At 40.1% G+C, this 27,481-nt stretch overlaps 1 protein-coding gene across 4 annotated transcripts in view; it reads left to right on the forward strand.

Moving 5' to 3' along the window:
- Otud7b (OTU deubiquitinase 7B) overlaps window positions 1-27,481 on the forward strand; it is a 58,546-nt gene that overhangs the window by 6,509 nt on the left and 24,556 nt on the right. For 2 of the 4 annotated variants that reach the window (XM_076932950.1, XM_076932951.1), the window contains 2 exons: window positions 18,847-18,926; window positions 26,889-27,039. In XM_076932950.1, coding sequence (XP_076789065.1) covers window positions 18,847-18,926; window positions 26,889-27,039 — 231 coding nt within the window. The remainder of the gene's footprint in view (window positions 1-18,846; window positions 18,927-26,888; window positions 27,040-27,481) is intronic. The other 2 variants (XM_034499801.2, XM_034499800.2) reach the window with 1 other exon arrangement.

The raw sequence follows: 27,481 nt of genomic DNA on the forward strand, positions 1-27,481 counted from the left end.
CCATATCTGAAGCCTCAGGTTTCCTTATTTTTGAGGAAAACATGATGAGTTCAGTTTGGGATATATTGGCTTACAGTGGCACATGTCCACATGAAAGATGGTTTGGTTGCCAGAGTTAGGAACCCGAAGTTTCGCAGAAGCAGGGAAAGAGCTTATCAGCAAAGATGCAGTAGCTATCCATAGCTGTATGAGGACTGTGCTTTAGAGAAAGCAGCATGGTAAAGACTGGCGGTGAGCCCGAGAGTTAGCATTTCTCCCCGCTAGGCCATCTCGGTTGCTTCTTCTTTCTTCTTTCCTGTTTATTTGGTTGTTTTCTGTTCTGCCCCATCCAGTGTCTTTTGGATGTCTCCCATCTTACAAACTCTGTCCTTGGCACTAAAGAGATGGAAACAGGCCAGAAAAATTCTCTACTCAAGAAACATAAGGGTCTAATTCAGCAGTTCTCAGCCTGTAGATTACAACCTCTTTGAGGGTAGTATATCTGATATCCTGAATATCGGATATTTATATTACAATTCATAACAGTAGCAAAATTACAGTAATGAAGTTAGCAGCAGAATAGTTTTGTGTTTGTGGGTCACCATAACACAAAGAACTCTATTAAAGGGTCGCAACATTAAGAAGGTTGAGAACCACTGGTCTAGTTGAAAGATAGTAAATATATAGATGTAGTGACGTGTGGTAAATGTTGTAATAAAAGTTACGGAGTAGAAAGTGGAGGCCCACAGATCAGTTCTCCCAGAGAAGACGTTGGCTCATGAATGATGAGCTAAGCATATGGCCTACAGGAGACTGAGAGCAGCACACTCTAGGCTGAGAATAGAGCCGGAATGAAAAAAACTTGAAGGAATGAAACAGACTGTTTCATGTAGGATCTAAGACATTATGGCTGGAAAACAAGACTGGACAAGGCTGGATCATGTGGAGCTTTATCTCCTGTCAGTCTGTCCATCCATCCATGCATTTATTTATTTATTTATTGAAATGGAATTTCACGCTGTAACCAAGCAGGCCTGGATTTTAACTACACAGCTCAGGCTTGTTTTGAAATTAAAACTCTTCTGCCAGCCTCCTAAGTACAGATGTGAACTTCCATGCCTGACCTGTGTTTATTTTGTGGTGCTGAGAATTGAACAGTGTTTCACGTGTGCTAGGCATGTGCTCTGCCACTGGAGAACTTTATCTCATAGTGCAGTAAGTGGTGAGGTAATAAAGGACTATAAGCATATGGGGATAAGTTTCAAATCCAAGAAAGGTTATCAGTGGTGTATAAAGTGTGCTCCAGGTGAACAAGGCAAAGGACCTTGTAATTTCCTGTTTGACCAGAGTACATTTGTTGGTAAAGTTTATGGAGTCAGAGAATTGGAGGGATTATGATGCTTTCTTATTCATTTTTAAACAAACTACCTGAGGATTAAATTAGAACCTGAGTAGTTTTGATAGCTCAGTGTACAATTGAATTTTCAGTGGCTGGCCTTTGGCAGGTGATTAATAGATGTGAGGTCATCACATTCTCTCTCCTGCCCTTTTTCAGTGTTTGTTTCCTTCTCCCTCCTTGTGTTGTACTAGACCACAGAGTGGCTTATTACCCCCAGTTCACTGTCTTTTTAAACTAAAGTGAACAGTGGTACTTCCCAAGGTTTGATTGAGAAAATGATGCATTGAAAGTCCCACTGAGGAGGGACTTTTGACCTGGGTCTATTAGGTGCTCGGTAGAGAGAGGAACAGTGTGTTGGGGATTCATCAGCTGTAATAGTTAGATGTAGAAGGAGTCAAGGTTTTACTGAGTGTGTAGATCTGTTTTTCTTTTCCACCAAATTTCCTTCAAGTTATTTTCTATTAAACTTATTTTTAAGTTGGGCCAGCAAAACGTTTTATTAGAAATAGGCTAAGGCTGAGTATGGTGGCCTCCTTCTGTAATTCCAGCATTTAGGGGGCTGATGCAGGGATTGTGAGTTTGAAGCTATCCTGTGCCACAGTAGTTGCAACCCTGTCATCGTCCTCCTATACTCCCAGCGGCTTGGTGGCTCATGCCTGTAATCCCAGTACTTAGTAGGCTGAGGTAGGACTTCAGGTGTTTGAACCCAACCTGGGTTACATAGTATCAGGACTATCTGGATCACAGAAAGAGACTCTGTCTCAAAAAACAACAATGACAAACAAACAAAACCTCAACCCAAACCAAAACAAACAGGCAGTGGTAAGTCAGACACTGTACTCAGATTCAAACTATTCCTTTCAATTGTGGAAGGAAATTGGTTTTAATATGAGAGTTGCATGTTTGTCATTCTTTGCTGGGGAAGAACAGAATCAGATAGAGAACATTTTCAATTTCCTGATTCCCCTGGGGAAGTTAAGACACCAGGGAGTGTGGAAGGATGGATGGGTACCTTCTGGTGGCTTTCCTCAGATCTTAACTAACTAGTGATTTCCTTCTGTTTTCTGAGCTGTCAATGTCTTCCCCAGAGAAGGACTTTGGTTTGGAAGCTGTCCACTTCAGCAGAGCTGCCAATTCTTAATTCTTTCTCAAGTGGGCAAGGGTACATTTTGTTTTTGTTTGTGAGTGTTGGGGGAGGGGAGAAAGGAGGTACAGAGGAACTACTCACAGTCAGTCCTTGTCTGGAATCCTCTGTAGCTGGAAGTTTCCTTTGCTTTGTTTTGGGGGAGATGACTTGGCTCCACCGGCATTTAAGTTATTTGGGAAGGTGGTTCTCACTCCCCTCAGCTATCTGCTTTGGGATGGCAATAAAAACTTCATTCTTAGCCTGTATTGTCAACTACAACTCCACCCTGTTCTAGACACTTCTTGTGTACATTGTATGAAGTGTTTGAGGCTCTTCACTCTAAAACAAAAGAATCACATGTTCCCTTAAAACAGTGATTCTCAACCTGTGGGTCACAATCCTTTTTTGGGGGAGTGGGGGTTGAATGAACCTTTCACAGGTGTAGCATATCAGATATTTAAATTACGATTCATAACAGGAGCAAAATTACAGTTATGAAGTAGCAACAAAGTAATTGTGTGGTTTGGGTCACCACAACATGAGGAACTGTATTCAAGGGTTGCAATTGGGAAGTTGAAAGTCACTGCCTTAAAAAGTTAGGGAACTATCCTGCTTCTGAGTGTTGTTATTGCATATGTTAATGGCTCTTATTTCTGGTTTTCCTCTTGTGGTGCTGGGCATCAACCCCAGGACCACCTTTGCATGCTAGGCAAGTGCTGTATTCTCCAGCCTGTGATTCCGCCAGTGTCCCAGCTACCTAGCCCTTCCTTTTCAATGTGGTGTTGTTTTGTTTTGGTTTTGTTTTTTTGTTTTTTTTGTTTTTGTTGTTGTTTTTTGTTTTTTGTTTTGTTTTGTTTTTTTTTTTTTTTTTTTTTTTTTTTTTTTTTTTTTTTTTTTGAGACAGGGTTTCTCCATGTAGCCCTGGCTGTCCTGGAACTCACTCCGTAGACCAAGCTGGCCTTAAGCTCACAGAAATCCACCTGCCTCTGCCTGAGTGCTGGGATTAAAGTTGTGTGCCACTACCCATTGGCTTTTCAATTTTACCTGATGAGCTATTTTAACTTTTGGAAAATTTTAGAGAAAAAGCCCCAACAGGTAATTTGAGCTCATAACCCAAATGTAAAGAAAATTAATATTTTGTCACACTTGCTTTGGTGTGCCTTGCACTCTTTAAAATATTTTACAAATACAGCTGTCACGTTATCTTTAAACTTACTTCCTCCTTCCACTACTAAGGCACCCCTACCCAACCTTTAAGCTTCAGTGTTTGGTCTTTTCACAGAGGTCTTTCTTGTTCTGCCCTCCAGTAGGATCTGATTGGCTGTCTCACTGCTGAATTGTACTGTTAGTTGGTAGTTGTCATGTGGTGTTTGCATATTCTCATACTTTGGCTTATTTGTGCATTGGTATACCTCTTCGAAGCATTGTGAGTGCCTTAAAAACAGAAATAGCCTCTTTTATTTTTGTTTTCCTTGTGGATCTTACCACAGTAATTAACACTGGGTAGGCATTTAGTAATCATTAGGTATGATTAGTGATTAAATGGTCATATTAACAAATTAAAAAATAAGAGTGTCCATTGTGTTAGAGAATTCTTAATTTTTGAGACGACCCTATAAAAATAAAGCTTATGAAGAAACATTTTGCAATAAAAACTGTATTGAGATATCTATTAAGTACACTCAGTACTAACTTCCTACAGGGAATGAAAGCACACATTCCTTGGAATTTGAAGCAGGAGTCGATAGGTGATACCATCCAGTTGGGAAACTCCTGGGAATTGATCCTGGTGCCTTTTGATTCTCCTGTGCTCCTGTGGCCAGACACATTCACTGGCTATCAGATTCTGCTTTAGTCACCAAGGTCTTGACATCCTCACTAGAGATGGATATTAAAACTCCTCCCAACCCCCAATACACACAGTCTCAGTCTCTTTCTCTTACACACGCACATACACACACAACAAGAAAACAAAACAAAACCCCAGCCTCTCTGATTACTTACCAAACACCCCTGAGAACCAAAAAATATTGGCCACTAAAGAAGAAAATTTGATACACACATTCTTATGTACGTGCGCGCGCGCGCGAATGTGCATTTAACCATGTGTCCCACCACCAGCTTCTCTCTCTCTCTCTCTCTCTCTCTCTCTCTCTCTCTCTCTCTCTGGTTTGTTTGTTTGTTTGTTTGTTTGTTTATAGATAGAGCGTCATTATGTAGCTCACACTGGCCTGGCCTAGAATTCTCAATCCTCCTGTCTAAATCTGTCCATTGTTTGGATTGCCAGATTACAACACGTGACTTTTTTTTTTTTTTTTTTTTTTTTTTTTTTTTTTTTTTTTTTGTCTTTCAAGACAGGTTTCTCTGTGTAACCCTGACTGTCCTGTAGACTAAGGTGGTCTTGAACTTGGAGATCCCACTACCTCTGCCTCAGTGGTAGGATTAAAGGTTTGTGCCACTGCTGCCTGGTGGCGGCTCCTTCTCCTTCTCCTTCTCCTTCTCCTTCTCCTTCTCCTTCTCCTTCTCCTTCTCCTTCTCCTTCTCCTTCTCCTTCTCCTTCTCCTTCTCCTTCTCCTTCTCCTTCTCCTTCTCCTTCTCCTTCTCCTTCTCCTTCTCCTTCTCCTCCTCCTCCTCCTCCTCCTCCTCCTCCTCCTCCTCCTCCTCCTCCTCCTCCTCCTCCTCCTCCTCCTTCTCCTCCTCCTTCTTTTCCTCTTCCTCCTCTTCTTCCTCCTCTTTCTCCTCTTCTTCCTCCTTTTCCTCTTCTTCCTCCTCTTTCTCCTCTTCTTCCTCCTCCTTCTTCTTCTTTTCTTCTTTTTAATTCAGGAGGGCAGGAGGCTTCAGAAGCTACAGACAATTGTTTTAAAATTTTCAAAAGCATATTCTGCAGTATAGAGTCCTAATATACTATAACATTGTTTGGGCCTCAGTGATTTGCCCTACCCACAAGTAAAAGTTAAATATTAAGGTAAACTGAAATTGTTAATATGTAGATAAAAAAACCACAGATGTTGGTAATTTTATATACTTAAACTTATATGTTTAACATGAAGTTTAATTTCCTCTTGGGGTTCTGAAGCACAATATCATGAAGTTTTTGAAGTAGATAATACCCAATTCAATTGTATCTCTGAAATGTACTTCTGAATTTTATTTCAACTACTTGTCTTTACAGTTATTGTTAGGTGGAAATTTGATGGAGTGTCTGTTTTGGATCATATGCATGAGGTGTTGAGAAGGTTGTAAGGGATTGTGTAGAGCTAGAATGGCTTCAATTAACACCTTCCGAATCAAGGTGTTAAGAATTAGAGCTGGGGAAAGAGCTCAGTTGGTAACTTGCTTAGCTCTGGCCAAGAAGCCTTTGATGAAGTGATTATGTATATGTAATTGATTGAGTTAGGTTTGATAAGTTTACATATCCTATAAATAACTCCCCCTGGTCCACACTTCCTTTTTTGGCTGTCTCCACGTCCCCCCTCTCATCTCCATAAGGGAGATCTGGAATTGGAGAAAATTGCCTTTGGCCTTTGGCTTCATTTATGGACTTGGGGAAAGCAGAGGAAAGGACCTCTAACCCCAGACTATTCTATTACTTTGTGGTTCCCAGAATATTCTTAGGTTGGAGAGGAAAATGCTGAAGTCAGAGAAATAGCAAAGAAGCAGGTACTGCACAATAGGACTGAGGACAGGAGCATCTTTCCTGAACTCTTCAAAACCTGGTATAGGGTTCTGTATAAGCTCTAGGCTATATACTGACAGTTAATTGGGTAACGTTATATGTGAAATATAACTGAAAATGGCAATTTTGTGTTCTGCAGTAGTTGTTTTGTTTTTTAAGTCAAGGCTATTTTAAATGAGTTACTCCTTCTGTGCCTTTTGAATCATTAGCAGCTAACACCAAAGAAAAAGGGGCTTTCTTCTCTGAGGCTTTAGTGTTAGTTGAACTTGATGTTATGTGGAGCTTGTCTACTTGGAAGTTTGAGGTACAAACATTGGGAAAGTGTGATGCTGACAACTGCACATTTGAGACAGCAAGTTTTTGTTTGCTGTTAAAGCCTTCTGTGAGCATTTGCTTCTGTTTCCTTTGAATGGGGAGTAGCTCACTTGTTCGTTAAGCCCTTCATTCCTTTGATTTCTCATTACTTACTAGGGGATAAGTCTGATGTCCCTAATACTTGGTTGCTGTTGTTTACTGACCAGAGACAGTCTTCCATAACTCTTCTCATAATAGTGAAAATAGAAACTGAAAATTAGACTGAAGAGTTGCCTTATGCTAGCTTCTTTTGATCCCCCAAATAAATTCCTACTTATTTGACATAAAGAAGTCTCTCATTTTAACAACCTAGAATTTCTTCTCTTTCACATCATCATACACTTACTTGTTTATCACGAAAATTAAGATTGTGTACATTTCTATTGGTATTTTTTGCTGAGTGGTGAAGATTATACATTTCTGTCTCCTGAGAACTCTCTGTATACCAGGCTCTGGATAGATGCAGCGAAGTGACAGTAAGAAGGTAGAACCCAATAAATAAGTAATAATAGGAGGCTAGGTCCTGTGGGAACTCACATTCTAGGTTAAATAAGACTTGGTAACACACACACACACACACACACACACACACTCAAAATGTGAGAAACAAATATAGAATATGTAGCATATATATCATCATAGAGCATTTTAGAACTAAAGGAATTTTATATGTTACAGTCATTTTCTAGTTAAGGAAAACAAGGACCAGAAAATTTGGATTACTTGTTCAAGACAGGAGTAAACAACAAACACTATTTGTATATTTGCTTTCTGAAAAGTTAGGCCTTTGGTATAGAATTATACACACCGAGAAATTAGTAATTAAGACACTTGGGAGATAGCTCACTTCTTAAAGTGTTTGTCCATCACTTCTGCGAGGCCCTGAGTTTGGTCCCCAGAACCCACATAGGAAAGCTGCTGTGGTGGTAATGCTTGTAATCCCTGAGTGGGAGAAGGGGAGACAGGCAGAGCCATCCCTGGGTCTTACTGACCAGCCCAACTAGCATACAAGTGAGTTCCAGTCCAGTGAGAGACCTTGGCCTCAAATTCAACAAACAAACAAACAAACACACAAACAAACCAAGTGGACAAATAGTAAGTAAATTAAAGTAAAATGACACCTCATGTAGTCCCATGGCTTCCACATACACAAGCATGTGTGTACCCACACTTGTGTTTGTACCTGCAACATACAGTGTGCACTTGCATACACACAGACAAAGAAGTTAACAATTGGTTGTGACTACTAAATATTTGCAGGAAAGGTAAAAATTAAGGTAAAGTCATGAACACTAAATACCAAGTGAGAAATCAATTCATGTAGCATTCTATGCAAGTATGCAAGGTATAGATAAAAATTTCTCTCATGAATGAGAGATCTGAGTGATTTGAAGAGAAATAAAATTTAGTAATTATTATTTTGGGAAAGGAATAGATAGTAATGTGCATATTTTCAAATGAGTTATAACAATAGGGAAGCTTAGTTGGATTGCTTTGAGATACTTTTCTTGGGAAGGTTACCCTGGTGGGAAACTTTGGAAAACACTGATTCTAACCAGAGGTTTTCAGTTAGTACTGAAGTGAGGATTGAAGTCAGTAGTTTGTTTGGCTCTAGTAAGCGATAGAGCTCTGCCTGGAGCCCTCCTGGCCGTCCTTTGGTGCTGTCTTTTACCGTATCATATTGCTTAGGAGGAGGTAGGTGGTGGTTAAAAATGCAGATCAGATGCCTGGGAAATGTAATGGGAAGTTAAAGACCACATTATGATGATGTCCAACCACAAGCTGTTTCAGTTCTAGATAGGTTTTCTGTGCACTTAAACACTAACTGGTACTTACAGCTGTCATGCTCAGAGTGCATTATAACAAGTAATTAGTGCTATCTTCTTTTGAGAGAATGTTCTTTGTATTCAAAGGGAAAGCTTCCTTTGGATTTTGAATTTAAATGCATATTCTCTCTGACTCTCAGTTTTAAAGATGAAATAGTTTTTCCCTTCCAAGTGGGATGGCTGCTTGGGTTAGCAGGCTGTAGGTGATGTTGTTTTGGAATAGAGGTAGGTTTTAAATTCAGCTCTCTTTGGTGTATGTTGTCCACAGTTAAGAACAACTTACATGGGCTCTTACCTAAAAAGGGAAGTGAGTTCTGTGAAGCAGGCAACTATCTGTGCTATAGGTTAGCGTAGAGGCTTGTATGTGGTGTTACAATAAGTGAGCAGACACATTAAGGTAGTTCTCTTTCTCACCTCTCATCTGTTCTTTTTGGCCACAATTTTATCTACGGTTGACAGATTCTCAAGGATTCAGAATAATGTTTTATGAATCACCATTTGTTATATTTCTACTGTCAGAGTCTGCCATTGTTCCTGATTTCATCTGCCAAGACTATGTTTGCTGGGCTTTCTGACCAGGTCTCTAGTAGTAAACACCTCTCCTTCCAACACTTGGCTGTAGGACCTGTCTCCCATTTTGTTCTTCGCCAGGGTCTCTGTCATAACCTCTGACCTGGCTGGAAAATAGAAGGAAGAGCGTATCACTGTTTGATAGTAGCCCTTACCCTGAATTAAACCTGGTGCCTTATAGGTCATTTACTACCCTAAGGTAGATATTCTTACACACAGATGAATTCATTCAAAATAGTCACCACCGTTGTTGAGGCACTGTTAAAGTATAAGGTTCCTGCCAGTGTTATAAAGAGGTAACGCACTTCCCCAAGGTTACAAGCAGAAGAGTAACAGAGCTGGGATTTAAATACTGCTTTGATGGTTTCCAGAGGTTATGTGTGCAACCATTATTACATTAGGCTGTCATTTATATACATTGTACAGTCTTTAAATATGTAAGTAAGTAAAGCCATAAAAATAGGTGGAACCTCCTGAATTTCTTTGTTCTAAAGACTTTTGATGAATTGGAAAAAGAAATGTCTTTGTTCTGAAAAGTCCACCTGCCCCATATTGCCTTTTCTCTCCTCCCCACTCATTCCTGCCTGGGAGTGAACTGGACAGTAGCCTGTTTTAGACTTTGAAGACTGGAAATATTTTGTTTCCTTGGCTTCCTGAAGTTTCTCTCCTTCTCATGTTCTTTCTTGTTGCTCAGTAGTGAGTCATGCGCTTGTGACAGTGTCATGTAGTCTCCATGGGATGTTTGTCTTTCCCTAGCTTTCCCTGATGACTATGTCAACAGGGATACTTTGCTTACACTTACCTTCCTCAGTTTATTCAATTAGAAAATACTTTCTATATCACAAGTGTAGGAAGAGTTTTGAGAATGGGAAGGACATAAAAAATGGAGTGTCCTCTGCCTAGCCAAGATCAGTTTTACCTATATTCTAAGTCGATCCTTATCTTATGTTATTAATGTTATTAAATGAGAGTATTCATTTAATTTATTTATTTTGATTCTTTGAGACATGTTTTTTTGGTGTAGTTGTACTTACTGGCTGTCTGTCCTGGAACTCACTATAGACCTCTTGAATGCTGGATTAAAGGTATGAGCCACTGTGAGCAGCTTGAGAGTACTCATTTTAAATTATGGCTGTTGTTACCATGTGCCGATACCTGGGATAAGTGATATTCGACAGTTTCAAAAGAGGCATAAAGATTTCTTTTAGAAATTACTAAAAAGCATTATACAGAATATGGATTTCATTTGTGTTCTAGAGTTTAGGTAGGATCAAAGTTGTATTTTTTTTTCTTAAGATTTATTTATTTTATGTAAGTGAGTACATGGTACAGACACACCAGAAGAGGGCATCGGATCTCATTACAGATGGTTGTGAGCCACCATGTGGGTGCTGGGAACCGAACTCAGGACCTCTGGAGGAGCACTCAGTGCTCTTAACCACTGATCCATCTCTCCAGCCCCAAAGTTGTAAGTATTAGAACTATTTGGTATTGAAAATGTAGTCGGTTTCATAGTGGGTGTTGTATACATATAGCTTCTGCTCCTTTCCATGACTTGAGACCAAAATCCAGTTGGAATGATTTGCTCAGGTTGCTTTTGCCGTAGCCCCCAGTGGTAGCTGTCTGAATAGCTGGTGACTTCAAACAGGAAGGGACACTGGGGTAGTGGGGCACACAGCTGTTTGGCCTGTCCTACAGAGATCTTAGCTTGTACAAAAGCATCTTGAAACTTTCTGTCCCAGTCTCATATAACACTCATGACACTCCAGGGTCATGTAGTTCTAGTTGGGATACATTTTCTTTTCCTTAGCTCTTATCAAGTTATACAAAGGACAGACAGCTTAGGTAAGATGGGGCATGAAAATCTGCTCATATCCTAAGCATCCTCAGAATTCCTGTAGCTTCATTACATTTATAAGCACAGGCTGTTTTAGGATTTTGTCAATACCATTGTCAAGTATTATATTCATACTGTAAGAATTTAACAGCTGTGTCTGGTCCTTGCACACAGTGCAGACTGATCTCTCATCCTCTTTCCTTTAGAGGCACTGTGTGTGTCTCTGGTGGCTTTCCAAATCTGCAAAATACTCAAGAGGTTAGCATGATGTCATCTATATAACAAAACCTTTTCCAGAAGATGGGCAGGGCAAGGCAACATCCTGAACCACTATCCCATAACAAATAGTGCATTACAAAGATGGCCTTGGTGAAGTACTCTGAATGTTCATTGTCACCTGTTCTGAGCAAATGTCAGGTGATCCCAGAGGTGAACAACTAAAGATAATAAAGTCAAACATAAGCAGGGTCTACTACAGCATGAAAAATTGCTTGTCTGTAGATGGAAGGATGGATACAAAGCATGAGTAGGGGGTGCTGACTTAATTAGCTCCCTGAATGCTGAGCCATTACATTTTCATAAACTGGAGCTCTTCTACCTAGCCTCCCTACATTTTTCCACACCTGATGTACCCAGCGGGCCTGACCTAATCTGCTCTGACCTACTACCAGGGCCAAAGGGGAACATGGTCCTTTTCTCCCTTGGTGTGCCTGCTGGCTCCCTGGGTCAGACTGGTTATCTTGACATTGTAGTCTTCCCTCCCTGATCACCATCCCTGTCTGTTGGGAGTGTTCCTGGCTGGTCAAACTATCTCCACCTCTAGCATAATCTTTTGCTAGAGGAAAACATACTCTTCTGGGTTTAAGGGGATAATTATCCACCCCTGGGACAGGCTTAATCATTTTGACCTGTGTTCTTATATCACAGATGTCTTCTGTGAACTGCTCCTCAGGTTTTACAGTCTTCAGAAGCTCCATAGCACACAATCTGGCTTCTGTGAACTTTTCCTTAGGAATCTATCTCAGCGTAAATCTTGTCACATTGTCTTTGAGTTACCCATATGCACAGCAACTATAGTCACGTGCCACTGTGCCCACACTACTTCATGTTAAATCTTTTTTAAAGTGCTGTAAAAAGTGCCACATATTGCCAGTTTGCCTTCCTCAGACATTTCTTCTTTGTTAAGTATTTCTTCATTAGAAAATTATATCCTGGGGCTGGTGAGATGGGTTACTGAATAAAGGCGTTTGCCACCGTTGAGGCTGACCTGAGTTTGGTACTTCCGATACACATGGGGGAGAGAACTGACTCTCACAAATTGTGGAACATGCACCCCCCCCCCCAACACACACACAATAAATATAATAAAAATTATTTTTTAAAAAAAAGATGTACTTAGCATTTAACTGTAGGTAAAGCTTTTGAAGAAAGGATGGAATTTTAAAGTTTTGTAGTTTCAAGTTATTACAGGGGATCTGAGCCTAACACTTTCAGACTGGATCAATTTGATTTATTAAGTGTATAATTTAAGGAGAAATTTATGATTTTTGTTTTGCTTGAGTTAGTCATAAATTATTGACCCTTTGGTAAAATTGAGAGTACTTACTTGCTTTTGAATTCTAGGTAAAACTGAGTTTGATTTTTGAGATACTTTTTTATATTTCCATTTATGTCTTTTTTATTTTTAAAGCCCTAAAAATAATACTACTACCCCTAAAAATAATAATGGTTACAACTCATCCTTAGGTTTGATTTCTTGGGTTAGTTTTAAGGAAAGACACAGAGGCCAATGAGGTATTAATTTGTGCACTAATTGATGCTTTTGTAGTTTTTGTGGGAGAGGAAAGGCAAAGATATTTCTTCTGAAGACTTGGTCTGATGCTATATTCTTGTAAAGGGTTGCCTAGGCTACTTCTGTCTATTCTATGTGAACAAATAGTTCAATGGTTTTCTTTTCTTTCTTTTTTTTTTTTTAAATTGGATATTTTCTTTATTTACATTTCAAATGTTATCCCTTTCCCAGTTCCTCTCCCCAACTCTGCTATGCCATTCTCCCTCCCCTGTTTCTATGAGGGTGTTCCCTCACCCTCGAATTCCCCTACACTGAAGCATCAAGCCTTCACAGGACCAAGGGCCTTTTCTCCCATTGCTGCTCCGCAAGGCCATCCTCTGCTGCATATGCTGCTGGAGCTGTGGTCCCTCCATGTGTGCTCCTTGGTTGGTGGTTTAATCCCTGGGAGCTCTGGGGGTCTGGTTGATTGATATTGTTGTTCTTCCTATGAGGTTGCAAAACCCCTTCAGCTCCTTCAGTCCTTTCTCTAACTTCTCCATTGGGGACCCTGCTCTCAGTCCAGTGGTTGGCCTGAGCATATCTCTGTATATGTCAAATTCTGGCAGAGCTTCTTAGGAGACAGCTAAATCAGGCTCCTGTCAGCATGCACTTCTTGGCATCCTCAATAGTGTCTGTGTTTGGTGACTGTATCTAGGATGGATCCCCAGGTGGGGCATTCTCTGGATGACCTTTCCTTCAGTCTTTGCTTCACACCTTGTCTCCATATTTGCTCCTGTGAGTATTTTGTTCCCCCTTCTAAGAAGGACCAAAGCACCCACACTTTAATCTTCCTTTTTCTTGAGCTTCATGTGGTCTGTGAATTGTATCTTGGATATTTCAAGCTTTTGGGCTAATATCCACTTATCAGTGAGTGCATACCATGTGTGTTCTTTTGTGATTGGGTTACCTCAGTTTTCTTATTTGCATCACAGTTGTACACATGATCTAGAGTTTCTAAAGCACGTTTAACAGGACTTGTCATTTTGGGGGGATGAAGTGGGGGAACAGGCAGGGTTTCATCTAGCTTAGCTCCCCCTGGGTAACTGAAGGTGGCCTTGAATTTCCTCATTTTTCTACCTTCACCTCACAACTGCTTAGGCATATACCACAACACCTGACCTTAGACATTTTTAGTACATTCTTTGGGAATCATCTATCTACATAGTAAACAGTTTATCCTGAGTTGGGGATAAGACAAACTACATCTTCTAATATGGATCCTGTAGAATAGATAGCAAATGTGTTGGTCAGGATCAGTGTCTGTCTGGCTTTCAAGGTAGTAAGATTGAGTAAACAATGTCTTTGATTAAAGTATTTGATTAGGTATTTCATCAAAGGACTTCATGGGTAACTTTCAGTGATTGGCATTCTTGGAGAGAAACAACTGTAATAATCTGTTCAGTAGATTTTGAAGATCTCTCTCTCCCCTTTATGATTTCTTTTGCTTTTTAAAAATTTGTTTTATTTTGTTTTTGTCTCTGATTTCTGGTACTTGGTAAATATTTGTTCAATAAAGGAAGCTGGCTGATATTTGTGCCACCCCTGTTTTTTCATGGACTCAGCACATTATAAACTTCTAGAAGGCATCATTGGCCTGCCGTTGAGTTAGGAGAGTTTGCATGTGGGTGCCACTCTGTTGATGATGGCCCTTCCTGAGCAAGAGGACAAGTGGTTTTGTTTTGTATTTTAAGAAGTAAACTAACTTGAACGACTGTAGGGAGGTCTGCTGCTTTGATGCTTTAAGCTTTCCACTTGGGCCAAACAGAAGAAATGGGTTAAAAGTTGGTGTTTCGTTTCTCTCTTGGTTTTGGGTTATGTTTTGTCTTGTTCAAAGCTCAGCAGTGATTTTTAATTAGTATAAGACAAGTATATTCAATTAAAATAGGTTATTCTGAAAAAAGTATATTCTAGCTTCAAACTAACAATATAAAACTAAAAATGATATCTCTATGATACATAGTTTTATCCTACTGTCTTGCTTTAGGCCTTAGGGAGATGATGTTGTGGAGTTATTCCAAGTAGAGTTTCCATCTCACTTAGTGTTGGCCAGCACACAAAAGTGCTTTGTTTTGCTATGCCTCTCTGATAGTCTTTACAGGTGATTTCTTTTCCTGAATATGGGTTGCTAAGGGATTGACTTTTTTTTTTTTTTTTTTGGTTTTTTGAGACAGGGTTTCTCTGTGTAGCTCTGGCTGTCCTGGAACTCACTCTGTAGACCAGGCTAGCCTCGAACTCAGAAATCCGCCTGCCTCTGTCTCCCAACTGCTGGGATTAAAGGCGTGTGCCACCACTGCCAGGCAGGGATTGGCTTTTAAAGTACACATTTTTTTTTTTCCATTTGGTACCCATCTGTAGAAGTGAGAGATTTAGCTGGATATGAGGGTGGGGGGCTAGGAGTTTGAAAGCTGGTGATATTTCACATCAGGTAACAGTTACTAGCATCACTAGATTTATGTTTTGGGAACTGGTTTATCACTAGTTAGCTTTGTGGTTTGGACAGTGACTAAACTTCACTCACTTGACTCTGAGTTGTCATCTGTAACTTGATATATGGAATAAAATGGTCTCTGATAAGATATTTCTAAAAGTTCACAATTTTACAGTGTAACATAGGGAAAACACTGACTTTCTGAGCCTCCCTACTTCTGTTCACATAGGATGTTAATTATGTAAATTATTATTTTATGTGTATAGTTGTTTAATCTACATGTATGGCTGGGTACTTTGCACCTTCCTGTTGCCAACAGAGGCCAGAAAAGGGCATTGAAATCCCTGGAACTGGAGTGACAGAGTTATGTGTTCAGTAGGGGTGCTGAGAATCAAGTCCAAGTCCTCTGGAAGAGCAACCAGTGCTCTTAACCCCCAAGCCATCCCTCTAACCCCAAGTTGTTTGTTCTTAAAAGAAAAACAAACTACTACAAGAAGAGCAACCTGCCCAAGTGAAAGAGATGCCCAAGTGGAGATGACCTGGATTAGAGAGTGTACTTTACTGCAGCCCTATAGGTATGCATTTGTGGAGTGGGTGGCAGTTGTCAGGAAGGATAGTAACAACTAAGAGACAGTGTCAATAAGCATGTGGAGTTTGTGTGACCAACCATGTGATTTTCTCGTAAATGTCTGGAGAACTGATGTGAACCCAGAATCAGAATCCCTGGGTCCAGCTGCTTTGCCATTTGGTATCATTTAAGTATGACAAGTGCCTCTGAGTATATGTGTCAGCTATCAGAAAACACAGAATAAAAACCTTAAAGAGTATTTAATTAAAAATATTTGAGGGATAGAGTCATATATATAGCTTAGATTGGCTTAGAATTCACTAGATAGCTGAGCCTGGTCTTGAACTTGGGTGTTTTCCCACATCACTCTTTCGAATATTGAGATTGCAAGTATATTCTATTATAATTTGAAACTTCTTTTTATGATCTGTCAAAGTGTTTCACAAAACTACAAAATTATTTAGTGAACTCATAGCTATACACATTTAAATTATATTTGTTCATATATACCATTATTGTATCAATGGGGCAAATCAGAAAATGGTAAATATTTGAAACCAATAAATAATTTAAAGTCTGTTTTAAGTATGGATACTTAAAACATTAAATAAAAATGCCAACATCAAGGATCTCCACTGAAATGTAGTCCTGTCCTCTAGTCCCCTGCAGTCTTTAAAGATTCCACTTCTCTCACTCACCTGAGTCATGAGGTTGCTCTTGTATGAGTTCCTGTGCTAGTGATGACACTAACAGGTTGACACTCTGTGCAGGCAGTTCTATGGCTCCTCTTTGTTTGTATTCCCAGCCATTAAACCAGTGTCTGGAAGATGATAGACCAGGTTGGCAAATTTTGAGTAAATGACTGATAATCAAGTTGGAGATAGGGTGGAAGTATCTAAAAGACCAGTTAATAACAATGGCAAGTGCCTACATAGAGTCTACAGGAGCTTTAGGGATGGTAGGAAAAGACAGATGCAGAACTAAAAAGAAGAAAGTGATGAAAATCTTTGAGCTGAAGTATCTAATTTGTTGTTTTGCTTGTTTGAGATAGGGTCTCATTATATAGTCTTGGCTAATCTGCTATTCTCTGTGTAATTTAGGATGACATTGAGCTCAAAATATTCCTTCTGACTCAGCCTTCTGAGTGCTGAGATTACAAATACACACCACTGTGCCTGTCTCTGAAGTGTCTACTTTTATAAAAAGGAAAACTTTGTCTAATGGAAGCTAAAAGTTATTAGCTGTATGTGGGAGGAAATTAATTTACCAGAAGAGATTTATGAAATAGATTGGTTTTGTATGGATAACTAACAGATAGTACAGTAGTTTGATTTTTTTCCTTCTTTGTGATGTTTTCCATTTACTAGATATTAAATAATTGACAAACAAATGACCAATAATTAGGAACTGAATAGCTGACAGAGGGATGGGAGTTACTAAAGGTTAGCAAATTGGCCTTTGAGAGGTCAGTGTTTTACAATTAGTGTAGACTATTAATTTATTATTGTTTTGTTAGTAGTCTGTATATGAAATTAAGTAATCAATTTTTAAAGGACTCAAGTAGAACTTTTGTTTTTGTAGGATATCTTAAAAGTTGACTTTATTAAAAACCCAATCTTGGCTGAGTGTGGTGGCACATGCCTTTAATTCTAGAACTCAGGAGGCAGGGGCAGGCAGATCTCTCTAAGGCCAGCCTGGTCTACATGGTGAATTCTAGGACAGCCAGAGCTACATAGAGAAACCCTAACTCAAAAGACAAAGCTAAAGTTAACAGCAAAAACCCAAGAAACCCCAATCTTGGGCCATTCTCAGCCCTAACTGAAAGGAAAAAGAAAAAAAAAGCATGTAAAGTATACATTCATCTAAAACAAACAAGTCAACAATGTTGCTTTAGGCATAGCAGTGTAGGCCTGTGATCCCAGCTACTTGGGAAAGTGAGGCAGGAAGATTGCAAGGTCAGTGTCTATTTGGGTTACAGAATGATGAGTTCAAGGTTAGCTTGAGCTACACAGTGAGACCTGTCTTTTAAAAACAAAAACAAACAAACAAACAAGTCCCCAAACAAGTGTCTTACTTGGTAGAGTGCGTGCCTAGCGTGCTTGAAGACCTGTGCTGAATTCCAAGCCCTGCAAAAACCAGGTATGGTGGCAAGTCTCTATCCCCAGTACTTGTGACATAGAAAAAGAAAGGCCACTAATTCAAGGCCATTGGCAACACAAAAAATTAAAGGCCAGCCTGGGCTATATACAACCTTTTCTCAAAACACAAAACACCTCCCCCCCTCACACACACACACATACACAAAGCAAACAAAAAAGACACATGGAAAAAAAAAAAAAAGAAAAAAACAAGAAAAGACTTGTAGGCCTGGAGAGGTTGCTTTGGGAGGAGTGAATTCTGGAAGAAATGATAGCAGCTATGTTGGGTCCTGGTGGAGTTAAGAGTATTGTGACAAGGATTTGGGCTCAAATAGGCAGTTTACATTTCTCAAGGATATCAGGTATTACTCTAAAGATTGTAAATATTTGTAATCCAAACAAGAGTTATGAACTGTGTAATTTCCATTTTATATGTGAAAAAAATGTGGCACAAAATAGTTGTATTTCCAGGATTACACAGTCCTAAAATGTTAGATCCAGATTTGTAACAAGAAGTGTCAGAACCCAGAGTTAATTCTTTATTTTAGTGTGGAATTGAAAGGCTCTGAGTGTGTGGGTGAGCTCCTGTATGAGTGGATAGATTGACCATGTTCTTCCATCCTCTCCAGATGAAGTGTGCTCTTAGAGTAGGTACGGGTCTCTGTTGTGGTGGATTGGTGTGTAAATAATATGGTTAGTTACTTAGTACTGTATGATGTTGAAGGAATCCCCTAAGCCATTATCATCTATAACTTGAGGTTAGTGATATAAACCTCTTAGAGTTGTTTGAAAATTTAAGTGAAATCATTTCTAAAGCTTTAGTCTACTTTGGCTTCATTTAATGTTACATGGGTTCCTTGAGAGTGGAAGTTGGCCATCTTCTCTTTCTGTCTGAAAGTTTACATTTTTGTATGTTAGAAGGACCGGTATTAACCAAAGACAGCCTGCCAAAACAATCATTCATCCCTCCCTCCCACCTTAGGAAGAATTGTGTGCCCCTGCCCTCCTCTCTCTCTGTCTGGATTCCTTGGAGTTGACATCATAAGCATGGAGGAGTCTCTGACCTTTGAAAAATTCTTGAATCTTAAATGTGTTTTGTTTTTTTTTTTTTCAGTGAGGTTTGAGAGGAGTTGGAGAGGATGCAGAGCACAGAGGCTGCTCCAGTGCATTGGCGGGGGCCAGAGAGTGTGCAGAGTAAGAGCACGGAGGAGAGTGTGCAGAGCGAGAGCACGGAGGAGAGTGTGCAGAGTGAGAGCACGGAGGAGAGTGTGCAGAGTGAGAGCACGGAGGAGAGTGTGCAGAGCATGTAGGGTCAGTAGTGTCTCAAGCATTTTGACAGAGATCTATTCTCTTCCACCAGTATTTAATTTTAGGGTGTTTTCTCTGTTGTTAAGTTGTTGGGGACTTAGTATGTACTGATGGGCTTTAATGCAGCATTAGCCTCCTGAGTTGTAGCAATCATTAGGGAATAGAAGCTATTCCAAATAAAGTAATTTAAGTCTTTAGCAAAATGTCTTTAAGATAAGCCATTGTAAATTTGCCTATGTGTAATACTGGTGTGTGTGTGTGTGTGTGTGTGTGTGTGTGTGTGTGTGTGTGTGTGTGTGTTGTATCTGTCTGTCTGTCTGTAGTTAGGTACTATGCAAATATACAAATATATTTCAGTTTATTGGAATGAAAATTGTGTACCTGGTAGTGACTGGGACACAGGAAAGTTAAGATAGGTTTTGCTACTGTTTGGTGGAGACACAAACATGTAAATCAACAGAATCTGTGTGCTCTGGGGAAATGGTGATAGATGCCGGGGGGCAAAGCTCTATTGTGAAGACCAAGGGGAAAGTAGAGTCCAGAGAACACTTTGCAAGTGAGGTGGCACTCAGTGGGTTTTCGAGAAGAGGAAAAAGCCCAGCAGTCCTTTTAGGCAGGGAACAGTCTACACAGCAACTGACATCTGAAATACACTTGATGGAGCTAATGAGAGGGAGAGCCCAGTCACGAAGGGCTTTCGTGTGATGTGCAAAATTTAGATGTTGAACTTTCCTCATTGGAGCCTTTGAGGAGTTTTGAGCACTGGTATACTGTCTATTTATATTAAATAATTCTTTATACTAGGTGTTTATAGAGATTGATCAGTGTTTGTGAAAGGAAAAAGAAGTTTTTTTCTGGGTCCCAGTTTTCAAAAGAGATATCAAAACTTGTTAAATAAAGGCATTGGATGGATTTAAGAGACTGTAAAGGTAAATTTGAAAAGCTGTGTGAGAGTGTAAGGCAGAAGAGGAAAGTACAGCATGCCTTCTTGGCTTGCGGCTCCATGCTTGGAGTGATGCTCCATTTGCTAGATTAGAAAGCACTGTGATAGCTAGAAAGGACGAAGGACAGAGAGGAAAGAGGAATATGTTTTTAATCTGTCTGGGTTGAAGTGTCTGGGGCTTCTCGTACAAGGCAGAAAGAGTCTGATACTCTGGATACTTTTAACATCATCAGCATTTGGGTGGCCAGTGTTGAGAATGAAGTCTCTCAAGGAGATGCTACAGAGTAAGAAATGGGGGGCTTATGGCGAGAACTGTGCCTATTTAACCTTAGTTCAGGAACAGGCAGAGAGTCCACAAGGTGACCTAGGAGGCTCCGGGAGAGCTGAGGAGGATGATTGTGACAGTCCCTGTGATGGCACTGTCCTCCTGTAGAAGCCCATTTGAGTAGGATGAACTAAATACGGGTTAAGAAAGTAGCATCAGGGGATTAGTCTATTTAAGAAGAGGGTAGTAACATCTTATTCACTATTCTGTTGCTGACAACATCATAGTCAAGGCAGCTCCTATAAAACAAAACATTAAAGTGGGACGTGCTTGCAGTTGAGAGGTTTAATCCATTATCATGGTAGGGAGGGAGCATGATGCACTTAGGCAGGTGCTGGAGAAGTAGTGAAGAGCTCCAGACTGCTCCATAGGCAGACAGAGGGACAAACAGAAGGACAATCCGGGCTTGCCATGGGCTTTGAAACCTCAGCGCCTATACACCCCCCCCACACACACACCCCTTGCCCCCAGGAACACACTTCCCCCAATCTTCTTAATCTTTTCAAATAGTACCACTCCCTTAGTACCAGTCTACACAGCAACTGACTAAGCATTCAAATACATGAGCCTGTGGGGGTCATTCTTATTCAAACCACCACAAATGTGAAAGAAGGGCAGGGGAGAAAATCTAAAAAGTCCTTTTGCCTTGCTTTATAATTTTGTTTCTTTGCAGAGAGAGCAAGATCCTTGCTAAGAGTGAGTGAGACAGCTTCTTGGCTAGGAGGCTCAGGAAAAATGGTGAAGGTGTGAGATGGTCATGAGACAACTGTGTGGTGTAACAGAGTCAACCAGAAGACAATGGTGTTTTGATGAAAGAAAACTAAATGCACTTTAGTTGGCATATTAATCTACAGAATTACTTGATCTTATTTTGTTCAGTAACTCCATCTAGTGGTAGAGAAATTGAGTGGCAGAGCCACCCAAGTTGGGTAGCTAAAACAGAATGATACAGAAACTAGGTTTTACCAACCAAAGAGCACTCATGGAGGGATCCATGACTCCAGATACATATGTACCAGAGAACGGCCTTATCTGGCACCAGTGGGAGGGGAGGCCCTTGGTCCTGCGGAGGCTCGATGCCCCAGTGTAGGGGGGATCCAAGGGTGGTGAAGCGGGAGTGGGTGGGTGGGTAGAGGAAAGAGGAGGGGGGTGGGATGGGGGCATTGTGGAAGGGAAACTGAGAAGGGGGGATCAATCGTAATGTAGATGAATACAATGATTAATTTTTTTAAAAAAGTATAAAACTGCAAAGTGGTATTTAAGCCACACAATTTGTTGAACTTTGTTATCACAGTGATAAGAAATCTATAAAAATGCCTAACAAATTACTTTTAGGTCTTTAAATTTTTGTAAATTCATTAAACTAAAATAAATGTTTACATAAATCCATTTTATCTAGTACACATTTCTTCTTCACATTTCAAATTAAAAAGCTATGTGGACCAATTTTTTTAAAAAGAAAGAAAGAAAGAAACTAGGTTTTGAGCAGTAGAGGTAGCTTAGTGGTTAAGAGCACTTGCTACGCTTGCAGAAGACTGGAGTTTTTGGTTCCCAGCACCCACATGGTAGCTCACAACCATCTATAAGTCTAGGTTCCAGGCATCCAATGTCCTTTTCTGGTCTCTGAGCACCCGACATGCATGTAGTACACATACATACATGTAGGTAAAGCGCTCATGCATAACATGAAAATAAATAAGTTTTTTAAAAAAGAAACTAGGTATTTGCAGATTATTTAAATAATCAGTCATTGGTTTTCCTTTCAGTTCTGCAAGAGGGGACAAGATGAGAATCTCTTCAGCTTTTCTCCTCTCTGCTGCCATCCTAATCTAGTTCATCAGATCTGTCTCCTCAGCAGTCATTTCCTGAGTCCACCGTGCTCTTTCAGATTCTTCCCAGTAGAATCAGGATGGTTGTAGCAACAGCAACAGCTTTAAAACCTTTTCATTCTGATATGTTAATAATTCACTTCTGATTCTTTTTCACCCGTGCTCACAATACTTATCATTACTTTTTGGATAAAACCTCAAACTTCACCAGGCTCTACTAGGTCCTGTCTCTTTTTCTACAGCTCTCACCTCTCACAAAGTTCAGAACTTTGATAAATGTTTCATCAGCTTGGAGCCGTCTTAATCCCAGGCTGTCTCTCTAGTTGCTCACTGTCCAGTTCTTAGTTAAATACCACGTTCCCTGTGGCTTCTTCTCCCTCCTTACGGAGACAACAGTCTCTGCTCCAATATTTATTATTGTGAGATTTTGTAATTATTTTCCTTTTACTGTAGATATTTTATAAGCATGGGAATTGTGTCTGGTTCACTGTTCATGTTTCATCTTGAGCATAGTGCCCAATGTTCCATTGGCAGTTGATGGACTTTTTATTGTCCCAAGCATAATGTGGTTAAGAAAGTAGATGTCATAGAAACTAAGAACCTAGCCAGCATGAGTTATAGCGGAAGCTCTGGGCCACTGAAGGCTTTGTAGAGGCACTGTCTTTTAAAAAAGAAAAAAAGAAAAAAAATGTAGAGTAAAATGCTAGAATTTCAGACTCCTAGAGGAAATGGTTTCAGGAAATGGCAGGGTCAGCATCTGAATTATCTCACTAGAGATGAAAGTTTTAGATGTTATGAAACTCTAAGGTAGATGGATTACAGATGAGCACTGACATTCTCAGGAAAATGGTAGGACTTGAAGTGGGGAAGCAAGAGCCTTTCCCCAGTGATTGTGCTCCTTTCTGTGCCACACCAAAGGCATCCCTTTGGCAACAGCTGGAGGCTAGGGAAGGCTGCATTCAGACTGGACATTCAGATGCACTGTTCACCTGGCCTGTTGTTTTCATTGTTGAGCTAATAAGATAGTAAAGGAAGGTTGCTAGGAATCAGACCCAGCACCTTTTGTGTGCTGCTGAGTGCACTGCTAATGAGTTGTTATAGAAAGAGCTTAGGGAATACTAACTTGTTCCTGTTAGTTCTTGGTTTCTGTCTTCAGGAAAGCATGGAAGTGGAAGCAGGGGCAAGAGGCAGAATTGAATTTTGACCAAGATACTCTGTTTATGCAACATGTTGAGTTTATAGTTATTGTCAGCACCAACATTTATAAATGAATATAGATAGGTACAGGTAAATACAGATCCAGGGAAAGAGTTTATAAAACCTCCTGGCTCATGATAATGATGTTGGACTGCAACAAGTAATTATGTAAAGTAATAATTTAATTTCCATTGAAAAGTCCATCATTCTCAGGAGTCAGTTTTGTTGTTCAGTAGAACTGAGTAAGAACCATTATGTGAACATTATCAGGGGAGGAGTGTAGTGATAGCTTTGGCTTTTATTTAGAAAAAAACAAAACAAAACAATTTCTTCCAATTGGATCTGAAAGTAATGAGCTCCCTGTCAGAGTGTGTATCCACTCGGGAACTGGACAGTCTACTGGAGATGTAATAGAAGAGTTCTTTGGTAGGGTCAGACATGGGACTAAATAATTGGTGACAGCCCTTCTAGGAAAACTGGATGCTTTTGACTGAAGCCATCTATAAACCACACAGTTGACAAACATTTGAGTGCTGCTTCCCTTTTATTTGAAAAACTGAAGGTTATGTTTGGTTTTTTGTTTTGGGTTTCCCTTCCTGTGTGTTGAGACAGAGCTAGCTGAGTCTTTGAAGTTGGCTTCAGTATCCTCACTTGGAATTTGAGAAGCGTCAGCCAGGTGTGGTGATGTTGTAACGAGAGCTGCTGTCCTTACCTGTTGGGCGAAGGGCATAGTCTACACCATGTATTGGAGAATCCAATACAAGAATGAGCTGCCAAGAAGTTTGCTTTAGTGCTTCACATTTTTGCTGAAGAGCCAGTCTTTCCAGATAGGAGTTATTTGTTTATTTTAGATGTTTGGAATTGAATAACCTACCTTCTGTTACCATGTTAGATCCCAGATGCCACGACACCATTGGTTTTCATTTGCTTCTCCCTCAGGAGCCTGTATCTGGCTGGAAATTGTTTGCATGCCTGTGGCTCAGTCAAGCCTCCTGCATTCCACTGAGCTCTGTGTGTGTATGTTGTTGCATCTTTCCCATGTCTTTTCAGAAAGCTGTTACAGTAGCTTACAGTGGTTTGTCTGTCTGTCTGTTTGTCTGTCTGTTTGTTTGAGACTGGGTCTCGTAGCTCTAGCTGCCCTTGAACTCATTACATAGGCCTTGAACTCATGGGGAACTGCCTGCCTCTGCTTTCAGAATTCTGGAATTAAAGGCCTATGCCACCACACACACATCTCCCTTGCTTTATTTTTTTAAGAGCAAATATTGAAGTTCGTTTTGGAGTTAGGCCCCTAATTTTGGATTATTTATGTGTTTGTTACTTGGACAGTGACCATGTCCTGTGACAAAGTGGTGAATATAATGGGCTTTGGAGAGAATTCTCATTTGAATTAGGAAACGAAAAGCCTTTCATTCACCAGTGAATTCTGAAAGCATTTAATTTTTTTTTTTTTTTTTTGAGACAGGGTCTTTCTTTGTAGCTTTGAATTCTCAATCCTCCTGTCTTTGCCTCTTGGGCTGATATTAGAAATGTGTACCACTTGCCTGCCTTGAAATTCAATTCTTAAGCACAAGCTGCAAGGGGGCTGGGTCATTTTGTAGAAAGCTTGACCAGAAGTTCTTCATGTAGTTCTGGATTAGTATGAGGTTAACAGCAGGGACTGTTGACCTCAGGAATGCTGGCTTGGTGCTTAGGATATTGAAGCAGATGAAAATTAGACATTTGTTTATAATGAATTTAGTCACCAAGTAATTATTGACTGCCCATTATATTGTAGATACCTTGCTCAGTATTGGGCTAGGGATATGACTAAATCATGCCCTGTTCCCATTGATCTCTTGTATTTTTAGAGTACTATAACAAATAGTGATTTCTCTTTTTCAAAAAACAAAAACAAAAAAATCCTAAGAACTACCACCAACAAAACAATTCAGTTATCAGTTTAGAGACTTATAATTTTTATAGCCCACAAAAATTTGCTATTTGCCTTACTAGATCCAAAAATGTAGAAAAATGGGATCAGATTATACTACTAAACAAGTTGTATTCAGGGATAGGAGAGAAGTGAGGGAAAAAAATCCCTGGGGTGGGGCTGGAGAGGTGGCTCAGTGGTTAAGAGCACTGACTGCAATTCCCAGCAACCACATGGCGGCTCACAACCATCTGTAATGGGATCTGATGCCCTCTTCTGGTGTGTATGGAAACAACAACAGTGTACCCACATACATGAAATAACATGAAATAAATAAATAAATCTTAAAAAAAATACTTGGGGGTCATTCTTAGACTTTAGGTTTTTGGAGGAATGTTTTGTCTGAGTCATCTGTTGTTTTCAACAATTCTGGTTTTGTCTTTTCCAAAAAGATGGGATTAGTGGGTGCAGTGAAGCATTTGGATGCCTGGGCACTTTATGAAGGAGCCCCTTCTACAGAGCACCGTAGGACTGATGAATGCGCTCAGAGGTGGTTCTCCACCCTAGTTTTGCTTTCTCAGCTGGGACTGTTAACCTCAGAGGAATGTGCATGGTGCCAGGCAGTCAGGTCAACGGACATAGTTTCTGCTAAAGTCAAGTCTGAAAGAAGGGATCTTTTCTCAGGTAAACTGGCACTCACTTATCCTGGGAGGAGAAAATCCTGTCTGATTGTGTTTCCTGAGTTGTACAGTCAGTGACTGTTGTGATGAGCCTCTTGGCTCTCCACTCAGAGTGCAGAGTAGCTTGTTATTTTATTTTTAGTAGTTTCAGCATTCAGTTTAACTCTTCCTGTTTTCTCAACTAGCATGAGAATATTAGTCAGCCCTGAAGTCATCTGCGGTGTAGTGTTCACTTGTTTAATAAGTATCTCCTAAGGGCCAATGTGCCTTGTACTGTATGTATCAAGTAATTCATTCTGGGGATTTATCGGTAAAGAAGACACACAACTTCCCGCTTCCAAAAATTGGACATGAAAATCAAAGGCTAGGCAGAGAGTGATTAAAGTAAATTCAGAGAAAGCCGGGGCATGGTGGCACATGCCAGTAGTATCAGCATTCAAAAGGCTGAGACAGGATGATTGCTACAAGTTTGAGGTTAGTCTGAGCTACGTAATGAAGCATTGTCTACAAAACCAAAACCCCTTAATAATAAATATGTTTCAGGAGGGAAATGAGAATGGTACCATTTAGGGAACATTGAAGGTTGGAGAGCTTTTTAGGGCAGCAGCTTGCTGCCTTCTCCCTTTAGACTGGAGGGGCAGACTTGGCACTAGAGTGGGTACAGAGCACTTCCTAGTGTATACAAGCCCTGGGCTTCAACCACAGTGCCTCCCTCCTTAAAAATCAAATCAAAACAGAAGCAAAGCTTTGTTGAGTGGTTTGTAGTTATTGTAGGCATTAAAATATTATTAACAAGAAAATGAAATGTGATTCTTCATGAAAAAAATTAAAATTCCTTGTTTGAAAATTCAGTTGGAATAAAGGAACCAGAGTAGTTTACTATTCGTTAAGAGCCTGTTGAAGTTGGGCTGTGGTGATGCTCTTCTGGTTACTTGAGCCTTGTGCACATATCTCCTTTTCAGGTCAGAGCCTGGATTTTCATCTATGTTCTGCTTACATCCTGCTGTCTGAGAGTACTTGATGATCCCATGACCCTGGACATGGATGCTGTCCTGTCGGATTTTGTTCGTTCCACAGGTGCAGAGCCAGGGCTGGCTCGAGATCTTCTAGAAGGTAAGGAGAGAGTGAGAAAAGGAAAACCAAAATCTCATATTATTAGGGTGATTTGGAACTTTTTTTTTTTTTTTTTTTTTTTTTTTTTTTTTTTTTTGGTTTTTCCAGACAGGGTTTCTCTGTGTAGCCCTGGCTGTCCTGGAACTCACTCTGTAGACCAGGCTGGCCTCAAACTCAGAAATCTGCCTGCCTCTGCCTCCCGAGTGCTAGGATTAAAGGTGTGCGCCACCACTGCCGGCGATTTGAAAATTTTTAACGTGATCAGAAAAACACTTTGAGTGCTGTGTGCCCTCAGTTTAGTTGCTTCTGTTGATCTACTTTGTGTGATCCACCATAGTTGTAAAACTGCAGATTCCCGGTCATCTTGTATTTTTGGGTAGCTTTCTTCACCATGAATCTATGTTCACGTAAGTCAAGGGAAAAATTATAGATTAGCCCACTA

The sequence above is a fragment of the Arvicanthis niloticus genome, chromosome 4, assembly GCF_011762505.2.
Source record: "Arvicanthis niloticus isolate mArvNil1 chromosome 4, mArvNil1.pat.X, whole genome shotgun sequence".
Classification (NCBI taxonomy): Eukaryota; Metazoa; Chordata; class Mammalia; order Rodentia; family Muridae; genus Arvicanthis; species Arvicanthis niloticus.